General features: G+C 36.4%; 1 protein-coding gene across 1 annotated transcript; it reads left to right on the forward strand.

Annotated features, from left to right (window-relative positions):
- The first annotated feature begins 4,844 nt into the window (after positions 1–4,844).
- On the forward strand, positions 4,845–15,183 carry LOC129254120 (peptidyl-prolyl cis-trans isomerase 6-like). Its single transcript, XM_054892573.2, has 4 exons — positions 4,845–6,107; positions 7,861–8,074; positions 11,382–11,504; positions 12,878–15,183. Exons 1-4 carry the CDS (start codon positions 6,051–6,053, stop codon positions 13,123–13,125), a joined length of 642 nt encoding a protein of 213 aa, XP_054748548.2. The 5' UTR covers positions 4,845–6,050; the 3' UTR covers positions 13,126–15,183.
- Positions 15,184–15,636: the final 453 nt, after the last annotated feature.

The raw sequence follows: 15,636 nt of genomic DNA on the forward strand, positions 1-15,636 counted from the left end.
ACCGCAGCCCCATATAGTACGTCATCGAAATGCTTTTTATTTGACGATCAAAATTAGGAAACCTTATATCAATTTTATGAATTCATATGAAATGGCTAAAATATTATGGAAATTGTGTAGCAATGTTATAACTTTTCCCATTCTTAAAAACTTATAGTGGAAGAGTATCCATGTTGGATTAGAAAATAGAAAATAGACAACTACTACAGGGGCGGATTCCCTGGTGGATTTTGCAGGGGGCGGGGGGGGGGGGCATTTTTGTACACGAAAAAAATGACAAGCAAAAAAAATGTTTTTACCACGGAATGGAAGTCATATTTTGTTCCAGGAAAAATTTGACAAGCAAAAAATAGGTCCTCACTTGCGTATGCATGACATATTCCCCTCACAAAAAAACTGTGTCTCTAAAAAGGGGGGGGTACGAACCGGACGTGCCCCTACCTGCAAGCTAGGGAAACCATTAAGGCATATATAAGGTACCAACTGCTGAAGAGATAGGCCTACCACCAAAGCTTATTAAAAGTAAAGAGTGGGAGCACTCGACCCTTTCTATTTTTTACATTCAAACTTTTCATTCAGTTTCATTAATCATTGAGTATAACGATCTGATGATTTTCCGCATATAACATGCCTTGTTTAATTTCTATTTTTATGAATTATCCGCCTGAATATGAATTTTCAAAATGCTTTGGGTTTTGTACAATATTATGAATTATTATTTGACTTTATGAACAGTGTTTTGTTGAAGTGAACATTTTGTATAATGTACCATTACTTGTATGATTTGAACTGAATGAATTTAATAGGTTTTCCCGGCCAATTCCGTCGAATTTCATCCGATTGGATGTAATCATTCAATTTAAAACAAATTTGAATGACGGTAGGCCTACCTATAAAATTAACATTTCAAAAGCCTTGTATTGCTTAATTTTTGTTTGACACTCAAGAGATTTCCTGGTTATCTCACTTAAACATGTAAAAAGAGCGATTAATTTGAAATAGTTCAAGAACTTAATTGTTTTAAATTCACACCGGCACCCTCTTTGCGAACGTTTCGGAATTCAAATTCATGAATATGCAATCATTTACAGGATTTGGGCAGTGATTTTCGTTGTTGCCTGTGTTTTGTTGTTGTTGTTTTTTTTTTAATAATTATGATTATGGAAAGGTGAAATGCTATGAAATTGGATCTTTACCATTTACTGAAATATGTCTGACAAACCATCATTGGAGTAAGAGCTCTTTTTGTTCCACTCTGATAACAATATAGATTGTGGCCAATACCATAATATCTAACCCAATCCCCAAATCACAATTTTAAAAAGAGATAAAAGAAAAAAAAAACACCCGTAATCACCAACCCACTCACCAATTACTGAAAAAAATAACGGTTTATAAACATATCTTATATGTGTTACATCGATTACGCTATATTCTTCATTAATAGAATAAGATGAATTTAACTGAAAAACACAAAGATAAGTTTGACAAGGGCAAAACTCAGAAAACATGTTAAATGAATTTCGACGCTTAAAGTGCAAATGAGTGTGCCTATAAAATAAAATTGAAAATTGTATTTAGGGTATACGACCATTCCGTCGGCACGAAATTAAATGACAACTTTAGGTCGTTAATTTTAACGAAAAATTGAATTTCTATAAACTCTAAATGAATGATAGAAAATGGAATTGAATGTTGAGGAATGAAAATGAATCATGTGTACAGAATGACTGACAAAAGTATTTCGAACTTAATTGTACGGCCATTCATTAATTTAAATGCAAATCTGATGAAATTAGACGGGGAAACCTTTATTATAAAACAAAAAGTCAAGTTCAGACAAAAGAAAATGATGATGATGATGTTTTACACTAAAGGTGGAAGTGAAATACATGGGCCGCGGAACGGTTTTCAAAGTGGGGGGGGGGGGCTGAGCTAAAAGTGGGGGGCTGACCATGTAAAAAAAACAGTCATATGTTTTACGTGTTTGTACACGGTTTTTGAAAAAGTGGGGGGCTGAAGCCCCCAGTCCCGCGCTTTCGCGGCCCCTGAAATATACGATTCTATACCTGTATTATCAGGCGCGTTCTATAATACTAACAGTTTTTTGGAGGGGCTTCTGCGGGCTTGAGATTTTTTTTTATATTGGTCATTAATTTAAGCTAGGGTTACACCAGAACCGAATTCTCCCGAATAAAGTCGGACCGATTCTGCCCGAATATATACGGCCTGATTCGGTTTCGGTGGATTCGAATGTTCCCTAATCCCTCCCGAATTTTCTCGCATTCGCGGAGGGAGACTGACAGAATACTCCCGAAACCACCCGAATACGTGTATTCGGAAAAATTCGCAGCTGATTCGGTTCCGGTGTAACCCTAACTACAAGATAAATGGCCTGTTATGGCCATATACGGACCAAGCAGGAATTGGTATTTACCCCCCCCCCCCCGCGAAAAATGATTTCCAATTGTAATGCGGAAGGGCGTAGCGACCGAGCAAAAAAAGGAAACAATAAAGTGTATTTAAAAATCATTTCATTCACCCATTGGGGGATGGTATTTCGCTTCACGATAACTGGCAATCAGGATGGGGGTTTGTATTGTCAATTTCTCCAGGACTTTATTATATGCGATCGAGCGACAAAATTTTCGGAAGCTATTTCACGAAACCTCAGTTTTGAGCTTGATTTTTTTTTAAAGTACATGTAGCGTAGATTGGTAATCATGAACTGGATGGGTATCTTACAAATCTTTTATGCGAGCGCAAAGCGCGAGCTTAAAACTTTTAATATTCCGACCCAAAGTTGGACATTCTAAGCACTTTATCTAACCATGATAGGATCGTCATAATCTATCTCAACATTTTATGATAGCGCGAGCTGACAAATTTTGACATTCTAAGCATTATGTTTTAACCATGAACAATTTTATGTTTTATGTTTTAACCATGAATTTAAACAATTGTAAGAACGCGAAGCGCGAGCCAAAAAATTAAAATTCTGACCTAAAATTTGGACATTCTAAGCACTTTTGGAATTCATGTACAGGATGGTCATTTAACTTAACAATGGATGCGAGCGCGAAGCGCGAGCTAAAAAATTTTGAGACCCTGCCTTAAGATTTGGACATTCAAAGCACTTCCCGTAATCATGAACAGGATGGACATCTAATTAATCGATGCGAGCACGAAGCGCGAACTGAAAATTTTTGATATTCCGACGAAAACTTGTCATTCTAAGCACATTTTGTGACCATGAACAGGATGAATATCTTTCTAAACAATTATTGATGCGAGTTCGAAGCGCGAGCTGAATTTTGTTATACTCTGATTTAAAATTTGGACATTCGAGTAAGCATTGTTGGTGAAGATGAACAGGATGAGTGTCTAACAAACATTTCATGCGAGCGCGATTTTGATCTTCCGATCAAAAATTTGACATTCTAAGCACTTTATCTAACCGTGAACAGGATCGTCACCTTATTAAACAATTGATGCGAGCGCGATGAAAATATTTGATATTCTGATCTAAAATTTGCACTTTTGGTATGAACAGGATGGGCATCTAACTATAGGAATTTTATGCGAGAAAGCATGAGTTTGGCGTCCCCCCCCCCCCATGTGAAACATAATTTGCCCCCCGGTCAAACATCAAATCGGTGATCCAAAGGTCGAATATGAATTTGGCGCCCCCTCCCTAGGTTGAACATGAATCTGGCGCCCCAGGACAAACATCAAAATGGCGCCCCTATGTCGAACATCATTTCGGCGCCCCTCTAGGTTGAACATCAATTCGGCGCCCCAATGTCGAACATCAATTCGGTGCTCCTAGGTCAAACATCAATTAGGCGCCCCTATATAATTATGTCGAACATCATTTCGGCGCCCCCCTCCCCTAGGTCGGACATCAGTTCGGCGCCCCCCCCCCCCCCATGTCGAACATCAATTCGGCGCCCCCTATGTCGAACATCAATTCGGCGCCCCTAAGTCAAACATCAATTCGGCGCCCCCCCCCCCTCTTCTCTTCTTCTTTCCCTCCCCTTTTCTTTCCCTCTGTTTCTTCCTCTTTTCGGCGCCCCTTTTTCGCCTACCCAGGGGTCCGGGCCCCGAAAGCCCCCCCCCCCGAATACGCACATGATATGCACAAATTATTCCAGAACCAGTCCATGATCTAATCGCTGTTTGAATGAGTTACTTTATTTATTTTTGTTTAAGCGAGATATAATTACGCACCCAGCATGTTTATGATTACAAAAAGTGAAGACTATAGCAGAAATGTTCAGCTCGTGCTTCGATTAGCGAGATTCGTATCACCTTCCTATATTCCAACGAACAGTGTTTAAAATATCAATTTTTCAGGTCAGTAGGCCTATATCAATTATTTTCAGCGCTTTGCATTCACATTAAAGGGGTACTCCAGGCTGAAAATGATATGATTTGAACATATATAGAAAAATCAGACAAACAAAACACTGAAAAAGTATGATTAAAATCGGAAAAGGAATAACGAAGTTCTGCCATTTAAAAATTTGCACTTTCGGTTTATCAGTTCTAAATATCTTAATGAATATTCAATGAGATGATCATGTCATATTCTCACTTTTTCTTGCATAAAATGATCAGCTTTAAGATAGGAATATAAAAAATTGTCAGCTAGCGCTTCGCGCTCGCATTAACAAGACGCCCATCCTTTTTTATGATTACAAAGAGTGAATATAGAATGTCCTTTTTAGTTCTAAACTTCATAAATGCTTTCGCTTTGAATTTGCAATAATTGCTTATTATATATATATATATACATTTATTTATTTATGTATATCTTGTCTAAGCTGTCATTTTTTCCGGATGGAAATGATCAACAGATAAAAACTGATAATTGGTACAGAAAATGGCTTAGAATGTCAAATTTTCAGGTGAGAATGTAAAAAAATGTTAGCTCGCACTTCCGGCGCTCGCATTATCTGGTTACTTGTTGAGATAATGTATCCTCCCCGTGATCGAGTCACAGCAACCAGTCCGAAACACGGTCCCATTTCATGTTTTCATATAGTGTCATATAGGCCTAGCTATTAAAAATTTTGGCGACAACCAAATGTCTGTGCCTGCAGACTATGGGGCCAGTCGCACCCGAGGGAGTGAACCGGCCGAATTGGCCTATTAAACAGAAATAAAAAGTTGTCTATACATCAATCTTCATGTGCTCTTCATGATTAACGTCTCTCCATGAGGTTTTCCAATTTTTGCGAAAAGTCATTTTCCACGAACTTAACGAAAAGACTGTCGACATGCAGTTATATATATCGTCATTCTATAAAGAGACCTGTACGACTATATAATTCTTTTAAGCTTCAGGAGGATATTCCAGATATATCATTTTATCAGATTTTTTCAAAGTTTAAACTTTTTTGATACGCACAACTTAATTCCCGGACACAGAAAACGCTTGTGAGAAATATAATTCCTTCTCGATTTCTCGACAAAATTAAGGAATGTTTTCAATCCCAAAAAAAATTAACACTGAACAAGAGCAACGTAGGCCTATATATAATTCACATACCTCTCTCATATGATTTTGAGATAATAGTATATTATGATGTAGGCCTACTGGTTTTCTGGACTGGTTTGCTGGACTGATTTACGGAAATGAATTCTTTTGAGGGGTAATTAGGGCAGGCCTAATCGGCTAATCGCTATACAACATATTTTTAAACATAAACTTTACTTTGTTTGTGCTAATCAGACAGTCTGCGCCGAGATTAAGGTTTTGTCAGTCAGCAAGTGAGTGGAGGAAGGGAAACAGAGTGCCACGTTTTCAGGAGGAAGAACGGATGTTGAAGCACCAGGGAGGAATGATCACGGGTAGGAAGATATCGGTCCGCAGGTGTCTCGGTCGGCCACGTACACATATTTTGGGAACCCTCACGAAACTCAGACGTGCACTTCATTCAGTAAGCAGTTGGGCAGACAGGTAGACGTCTCTAGCATCACAGACAGAAGACTTGTTTGGAGGTTTTAAAATTTGAACTTATATCATATTATTTTCACCATTCAAGATGGAATTAAGTACTATTCTCACTCTTCTAGTTGGGTTTTTATCTTCATTTGTCAGGGTAAGTTGGTTTTATTTTGTCTCATATGTCATATTGTATGTTCTGGTGATCGAGATGGAGATGCGGAGTATAGCGCGAGAGTATTTTTGGAGTTTCTCAACATTGCCTTATAATTATTTCTAGTACGATCTTTACCTTGTGACTGTGTTAAAACATTTGCATGATATTATGTTGAGGATCATTGTGTAATAAGTTATTCATTACGCTTACTCACTTGTTTGGCACGTATCCTTATTAAGTTCAACTATTTTTAAGCTCCAATTTTGCGGTGGTGTACTGTTTGTTAAAGTTTTTGTGAAACTAAAAGTGTGTCTTAATTGAGGCGAATCTTCTGCGGTAGTTTCGGATACGTAGTCTATCTAAAAAAAAATTGAATACATCATCTCTTTTTCTTACTTATGTTTAAATTGATCCGAAGATAATTGGGGTGAATCTTGTCATTGCAAAGTTATTATGCACACTTTCTAAGTTTCTATGAAGTCAAAGAAAGTGCAGGGCCTTGCATACATACCGGCTATGAGCTATGCCTGAGCCACTCGTACATTGGGATTACATTGCGGAACTGCATCGTTTTGGGGTCATATGTGATGCGTTGCCACGTTGCGGTGTGGGCCCTTCCTCCTTGATAAGTGAAAGTGCACATAGATCAGGGACAGATGCGATACCGATTTTGTCAAGGGTCAATAATTCACTGCATAACTATATGGGGTATATATGTCATACACCATACGTAGCATGCCCTGGAAATCAATTTGGTATGCTAACATGCAGAAAATTTACCAAATGTTGGGGGAAAACCTACTTCATTTATTTATTTGTTATTTTTTTATTATTTTTGCTTGTCAAGTTTTTTCTGAGCAACATCACCTTCATTTTGGAGTGAAACCGTTTCTTTTTCTTCTTTTTTATTACTTTGCTTGTCAATTTCTTTTTCAAAACCATCACCCCCTCTCTTCAAAGATAGTTCAAATCCCCTGGTTTACTGATGTGAATCACTGGTGACTTAAATTGATCATCATAGCTCCTAAGGATCATTAATGTATCAAAATGTTTTATAGAATGTTGACACTCTCTATTACAGGGAAAATCAATTTATATGAACACAAATTCTAGATTGTTCAATTTTCATAGGTGCACTATATTCTTTGTATGTTTTTTATATTGTTATTCTAAGAAACTGTTATATTAATTTCCAAACCATAACATCACAAAATTTTACAACTGTACAAAGCAATGGTCTGTTGAGGTGCCTTTAGATATATAAGCAAAGCTTTTGAGGGCAGACTTATACAGGGAACAAATACTTTTATGGTGGCACAATGGTCAATGATTGCCCCCCCCCCCCCAATAAAAAAATCAATATGATAACATTTTTTAACTTTCCATTAGATGATTATTAAAGTTTCATTCCCATATTTATTTCCAATTCAAAACAAAATTCAAAATATTAAAGTTTGGTGAAATGAGGATGGGACCAGAATATTCCTAATTTAACTGTTTTAGTGCTTTAAACATGTAAAAAGCCCTACATTATAAAAAGGAAGTTCCTAATCAGGCGCGTATATCCAGCAGCAGATCCTACAAAGCATATCATGGGCCAGATTTGTCCGGGGACAATAGTGACTCGTATTATGCTTGTGCATGGGCCCATACATTTCTTTGTCATAGTTGATGGTGGATACGCTATTGCTAATAACACTATTTCACTGACTCATGTCCTAATTCAGTAATTTCCTTTTTTTTCTTTTCTTAGGCGGATGATCCAGATGTTGTTGCCATGGTAACCCACAGAGTCAAATTTGACATAAGCATTGGTGGAGAGCCAGCGGGCACAATTGAGCTTGGTCTCTTTGGAGATGTTGTTCCCAAGACAGTTGCCAATTTTGTGCAGTTTGCTGATCCTTTGAACAAGGAAAACTATGTTGACACCAAATTCCACAGGGTGATCAAGAACTTCATGATCCAAGGTGTGTAAACCACTCACTATATACCCTTTGCAAGGCTCCACACTAACTTTTTTTCTTGGTTGCCCGATCAGCCCATCAATTTCATATTTTTGGTTGCCCGCAAAGCAAATTTGGTGGCCCTAAAACAATAGAAAACATTACAATTTATCTAAAATTTGGTAGCCCAACTGGGCCACTTAAGAGTGAGCTTTTACAGCATTTTGGTGGCCCCATTCTCATTTTTGGTTGCCCTGGGCCACTGCTAATGTCGAGCCCTGCCCTTTGGTATGTGGGGGTATGTGTTGAAGTGATTGCTGGTAAACTCCTTCAGAAAAATAAATGTGCATTGACATAATTTCAGTGGCCTCAGTTATAGCCTAAAATGAAATCACATTAAGTTATTTGAACTCTATTCTTTCTTGGGGAAATAGAACACATATTAACCAAAAGTGTCAAAGCAAATTGAAAACTAATGGCAATTTTTTTTTTGTTCACCCAGTTATGAAAGTTTAAAACAATAACAGCTACAATTTCAGATTGCATATTTGCGTCAGTCGTTGTTTAACCCAATGTCTTAAGGAATATGACGTTTGATTTCATTTCAGCATTAATGAAGTTGTCAATGTTATTTTAATGTGGGCAGTGGTAACCTCATTTACCTACTATATATTGCCATTCAAAGAAAGGAAAGTATACATGGTCCTTCATTTGACCCTGGCTGCATTTATGCGACCTCAAGCCAGAATCATGATTTGAATCATGATTCGAATCATGATTCAAAACACAAACATGAATCACAATATCACAGAATCAGCGTTTAGACGACCTTCATTCCAATGCTGTTTCTCCTCAGATTCGGGCCAATCCAGTGCGCATCACTAGTGCGCAGTTTGACAGGAAGTTTTTCGCACGTGTTTCGGCTCTCGAAAAATCTTTTGCTTCCAGAATTCAGTCTATACCTAATTTTGTTTACTTCTATCATATAGGGTCCATATGCTTCTATTCATCTTGTTAGTTTATCCAAAATGGTGTTCGGAAGTGAATTTCAGCGTAGATCCAATTTAATATTGAAACTGTATACTCAACAACAACTGAGATCATTGTCTGTCCAGTTAATTCATTTACTAGAAGTTGAAGTTGAAGACATGACCAAAAAATGAACAGTAGTGTACGATGCGATGACCAACACAGAACTTGAACATGACAAGAAATGCATGCATAGTACATAATCATGTACATACAATGAGCATATAGAGCGCCTTGAGCTTGGCAATAGTCAAACCGAAAGTAGCCCGACACAGTGAGGTCATATATAATCATGATTCAGATCACGATATCGTTTATTCGAACATTTTCGTACGTGATTCTGCAGAAACGTCTTTCCAAACGCCCCTTTTTTCGTGTTTCATGTTTGTGATTCTAATCATGATTATATTCAATTTCGACTAAACGCAATCGTGATTCTGCAGAATCATGATTTGAATCATGATTCAGATCATGATTCTAGGGTAAAAAAGTGGCGGATAAACGCACCCCCTGACACTCAGACAGTCTGTCAATAATCCGTAGCAGGCAGGAAATAACCTGGAAAAATCCAGAGTCTGTTCTTTATTCAGAATCGAACTTCCTCAACTTATGAATATTCATAAAGGCAGGATGTGAAGGTACATCCTCCATTTCCTTTAGACTAGTGGCAGCGTGGCAATATTTGATTAGTGTTGCATATATTTACTTATCCTACATCACAGTGATGTGTTGAAGATAAAGTGATCTACAAGGGTTGGTAAAATTCACGTCCTTCAAGTCTGCAATATCTGATCCAGTGATACCACTTGCATTCAGAAAATTTTTGGAGTATTGATATCGCTTACTTTCAGAAAATATTTATTGTTTTGAATTTTGATATCACTTACTTTCAGAAAGCATTTGTAGTTTTTATACTACTTACTTTCAGAATATTTGTAGTTTAGTTTACTTACTTTCAGTAAATATTTGTAGTTTACTTACTTTCAGAATATATTTGTAGTTTTGATACCACTTATTTTCAGAAAATGTAGTTTAGTTAAATACTTACTTTCAGAAAATATTTGTAGTTTTGATACCACTTCCTTTCAGAAAATAATCGTAGTTTTGATACCACTTACTTTCAGAAAATAATAATAGTTTTGATACCACTTACTTTCAGAAAATATTTGCAGTTTTGAAATCACTTAATTGCAGAAAATATTTGCAGTTCCAAATTGATAAATTAACTATGCACTGATACGTAACATTTACAACAATCAACTACAACTTTGTGTCAGCTATCAATCAAGAATAGGCCTACAGCCTGATTTTGAACCTCATCATCCCACCGCTGCCACCAGTTAAACTAATCCAAAAAAAGTTAAAGGAATAGGGACATCTTTTTGCTGCTTCCAATTGAAACAAAGAAAACAAAATAGATTTTTGAGAAATCCGACTGTTACCATTAGTTTAAATAAATATTATGGAAGCCGCAATCAGCAACATAACATGTTGCTGCCACACTTATTAATTGAGAACACATACGATGATTTAGATAAATGCATCTGTTGCCACAAGTTGAAGAAAAAAGTTGAATTTTGGTAACGCCCCACTGCTGCTGCTAATTACCATAATTCATTACCATACTCAGCAAAAACATATGTCTACCATATGGCATCCTACTTCTGCAATCAATTTATTTTAGAGTATGTGCATACCCTATACAGCAATACCACATATTGCTACTACAACTTAAATCCAGAATACAAAATTGATAAGATATCCCTCATCTTCTGCTGGTTGCTGCATAACACCCAATGATGTTGTCCATTGGTCAATTCAAGTTAAGGTACAAACATAAAAAACCCTGTTCTGCAATACCATGTTGCTGCCACAAATTGATTGAGATGATTCGAGAACAAAGATGAAGTTAGGCAACATCCATCTTTCTGCAACAAACCTATCAAGAACACAAAACTGTTTTGATAACATCTCACTGCTTTGTGTTATGATGATGCATGCCCTATATGAATTCAGCAAAACCAAATTGCTGCTTGTTGCCAGCAGTCGAATCAATAATGTGTTGTTTGGTTTACTTTATTGCCTTATAGTCTTTTGCCTAAATTTGACTCTTGTGATATATTTCATCATGAACTTTTTCATTTCTCTGTGAATCTGCAGTGAACACAAACCCCGCACTAATGTTCATGGGGTTGGCAATTTTTTTTTTCGATGACTTCCTAAGTACATCCCCGTCTTGTGAGCCAATAGCATGTTTGATCCGTCTTGATTACCATTTCATTTCTCTCATTTTACCCCTCAGGTGGTGACTTTATGAGTGAAGATGGATCAGGAAGCAGAAGCATCTTTGGTAAGGATCATTTTGAGGATGAGAACTTCAAGTTGGACCACTATGGAGCTGGCTGGTTGGCCATGGCCAATGCTGGTATGTAAGCTTCCTTCATTCATAGTAGTCAGGTGGAAAGGTGTGGTGTGACTATTTCATTCCAGGGTGAAAAAATTGGGAAAAGACATGTCTTAATCATAAACCTTTGATATTATTGTTATTATTATTATTATTTATTATTATTATTACTATTATTATTATTCGAATTATTATTATTGTTGTTCTTGTTCGTATTATTTGATTTGTATTCTCTTGATTCATATCTACTCAGTTTTGAGTTAACCTGGCATAATATAAGTAAAGTCAATAGTTATATAGAAGTATATGTGTGATTCTGTACCATTCTGGCCGAATGTGTATTGTTGGGGCAGGTTAAGACTAAGTTGCATCCAGTTCAAAATTCGGAAATCATTTGACATGCAGGATATGTTTTAAGGAGCTAGAGCATACAGGGGAAACTAATGTACACTTATTTAGATGAATAGGACGATGGCACCACAGGAGCAAAATACTTGTGGTCAATGTGATTGCCACCCCCCCCCCCCTTTAAATTACTATTTTCAAACTTGTCAGTCAGTCAGATTGATGGTTTGCATCCCACCGCTGTCACAAAATTAAGCCAGTCATAGATGAACAGTTTAAACTAACATATAAGAAATAAGTAAACTAGTAAGCACAGATGAAGTTCAAACCAGCTTAATTTTTTTTCCTTGTAGATTACTTAAACCTTGAATTGCTTTCTGAAACTTTAATAGCATAAGGTTCAACTTGTGTTCCACTTATCATATCTGACTATATTTGTAGTCAGAAATGACTACATGTCTGTTATGGTTATATTATATGTCTGGAAATGGCAACCAATCAATTTATGTATCAATTCCATATCTGTTATACCTTCTATTATTTATAGATTTACATGAAAATGACATAAAACTGGTCAGGTCATAGAAGACTGAAAAAACATAATTATAGTTTTCTATTGGATTTAGGGGATCCCTGTATGATGAAGCCTATGAGAATCACATAATTTAGCAGAATCATGGGCGGAAATAGATGGAAATAAATAAATGTCCCCAAAGGTAGGGGGAAAATAATAAAAAAAGGTTATCACCCAAAATGTAATTTAATGTCATTTAAGGTTTTCACCCAAAATGTAAGGTTATTATGTATTATTTCGATTGTGAATGATGTATTTTTCTCCCTCATAAAGGACCAAAAATAGTAGGGGGGACATTTGATATTGTGTCCCCCCTATTTTTGGTAGGGGGACGCGTCCCCCCTGTCCCCCCTTTGGATTTCTGCCCTTGAGCAGAATCAAGGGGTTGAAGAAAGGGGTATTAATACCTTCAATTTAAGTGAAGTATAATTATATAAAATCTGTTTTGTCTTGAATGTGTCTTTGATATCGACAGGACCTAACACCAATGGCTGCCAATTCTACATCACCACGGTGAAGACAAAGTGGCTAAACGGTGCCCATGTCGTCTACGGTAAAGTAGTGGATGGTATCGATGTTCTGGCCGCCATCGAGAACACCGCGACAGACGACGGCGACAAACCTCTGAAGGATGTAGTGATTACCAAATCAACGAGTGAAGAAGTACCACTGTCTGAGAGGTTTGAGGTGGAGAAAGCAGGTGTAACGATGCCAGTACTGTGAGATGCTGGTCAGCTGCAGGGGGGGGGGGGGGGGAGTTCTTCAGATAGGGCATACTCAGGATATCTCTGCATGGCTTTGTAGAAGGGTCTTGATTATTATAATAAATGGTGCAAAGAAAGGGGATGTAAGTATTTTTTACTCTGTTAAATTTTTAACAATGCCTTGGAATCGTATCCTTTGTGACACAATAATGTTTGGACTCTTAAGGGTATTTTCCATGCTCCATCATCGTTTTAGAAGTATATTTCAGATATTTCAATGGAAATCGCTTTACTTTTATATCGTGAAGTCTTTCTGTATTCGATTTTGTTTTACTGCTAGTGTGATAAACAGATACTATGTGTGCATGTGAACAGACCTGTGTGTGTTTTTGTATGGGTGCGAGTGTTTCTTGGAAATGAACTTAATTGACATGCAAATTGCAACAGGGTTTTAGTAAAAGAATAAAAGACTTTAATTTTTAAGCAGAGTAAAAATAACCTCAAAGTCCAAGGATGGTTAAATTGTGGGGAAGTTCTCTTTATTCATTTCAGAAATATCACTGCCTAAACAATTTGTTTGCTTGCCTTCTTTACTCAAAAGTTTGCCTCTTGCCCTGCCTCTGTAATTTTCCAAAGAAGAGTAAAAATGCCAGAACGCTCTGGGTCTCATTTCATACAATTTTGGGACAATTTTTTTTCAAAAACCCTTCCAAACTTGCTCAAATCTTGCCTTTTGTGTGGAATTGGCTTATCAAGGAGTAGTGATTTATATTTGATAGGAATTGGTTTCAGTGGACATCAAATATTTCCACTCTAGTGTGTGTGTGCGTGTGTATCAATCCGATGGTGCTATTTCATTGCTATGCAAAACATATGAAAGAAAATCACAAAATCAAATCTTATTTTGTTATTTCTAAGGTATATAGTAATAAATTTCTTCAATTTATGGAGTTCTGTTTAGTGTTATATGTTAATTTTCTGAATGAACTTTGGTACACCATAGTTAGTAGTTGATACTATTTCCAGTAAGGGTAATTAAAGCTTATTATGGAGTCTACAATTTGACACTGGTACACTTCTTCTTATCCGTAATAGTCTTCTGTATTCAGGGGAGTTGCTGATCACATGAACATGAATGATCACAACTTGCGTACAGTGTGAGAATAAGTTGGTCGATAATGCACATAGTCATATCCTTACAGCTAATTAGATGTAAATTCCAGATATCCTGTCCTGTTACCCTTCTAATAAATGTATCATGGGGTTATGGCTGTACATCGAATGAAGGGTGTTGGAATACATTGGTATTTAGCTAAGCTGTAGTGAAGCATAGAGTGTAGACCGAATAGAGTCAGTTCAAATATAAATACTTGGGTACTTGTTCTTCTATTAAGCACATAAAGAGAGAAAATAAAGGGGAATATGTCAACTCTATTTATGAAGGAAACGTGTAAACTACGCGTAAGTGTCACTTTGTTATTGAGATGTATTCTGGAGAAGAAAAATAATAAAGCACAATAACATCATAAATGTTGATAAAAGAAAAATCAACTTCTGCCCGAGGGACAACTTCATGAAGCACTTTGTGGGGGTTTCCACTGGTGACTGTTATAAGCTACTAAAATGCTTACAGCTGATTGGCTAGGAGTAAATGATGATCACTAACAAGATCCCATCACAGCTCAGTAAATTATTGCGCAACACAAATAGATTTTTTTTCTTAAAATTCTTTCTTAAAATTCATCTGTAATTATCTTCTTCTTTTTTTTAAACCTCCAGAAGAGGTTTTCAGTTTTTATCAGTTGTGTGTTCAAATATTTGAAGGATATTTTAGTGGTCACACCTTAGGCGATTCCAAACTGAAAGATGACAAACTTTGATCCCGTCCAATTTAGGTACATTATCAAATGAATATTACACAAAAGGAGAAGTCTTAAGAAATATGTGCGTTTTGGGCACAGTGTTATGTAAATGACGTGTTCATAGAGTATGTTTATAGATTGAAGTATCTTTAATTTATCAATGTATTTTCTTGAATGTATCTATGCATTTTTAATAAAACACTGCTGTTAATACACTTGATTTTGTCATTGCATTTCATTTCTTATTTGTATTGTAAGTTGCCATGATTCCATGTCATGAATTACATGCATGCTACTTTACTGGTCATAAATTGGCCCATCGTACTCTTATTTTAAGATATTCTTAAAGGACAAGTCCAACCCAACAAAAAGCTGATTTGATTTGAATAGAAAGAGAAAAATCAAACAAGCATAACACTGAAAATTTCATCAAAATCGGATGTAAAATAAGAAAGTTATAACATTTTGAAGTTTCGCTTAATTTTTCAAAACAGTTATGTGCACATCCTGGTCTGTATGCAAATGAGGGAACCGATGACATCACCCACTCACTATTTCTTTTGTATTTTATTATATGAAATATTTTTATTTTCTCGTCATTGTCATGTGAAACAAAGTTTCATTCCTCCCTGAACATGTGTAATTCCATTATTTTAACATTTTGTGGT

Source organism: Lytechinus pictus, chromosome 2 (genome assembly GCF_037042905.1).
Source record: "Lytechinus pictus isolate F3 Inbred chromosome 2, Lp3.0, whole genome shotgun sequence".
Lineage (NCBI taxonomy): Eukaryota > Metazoa > Echinodermata > Echinoidea > Temnopleuroida > Toxopneustidae > Lytechinus > Lytechinus pictus.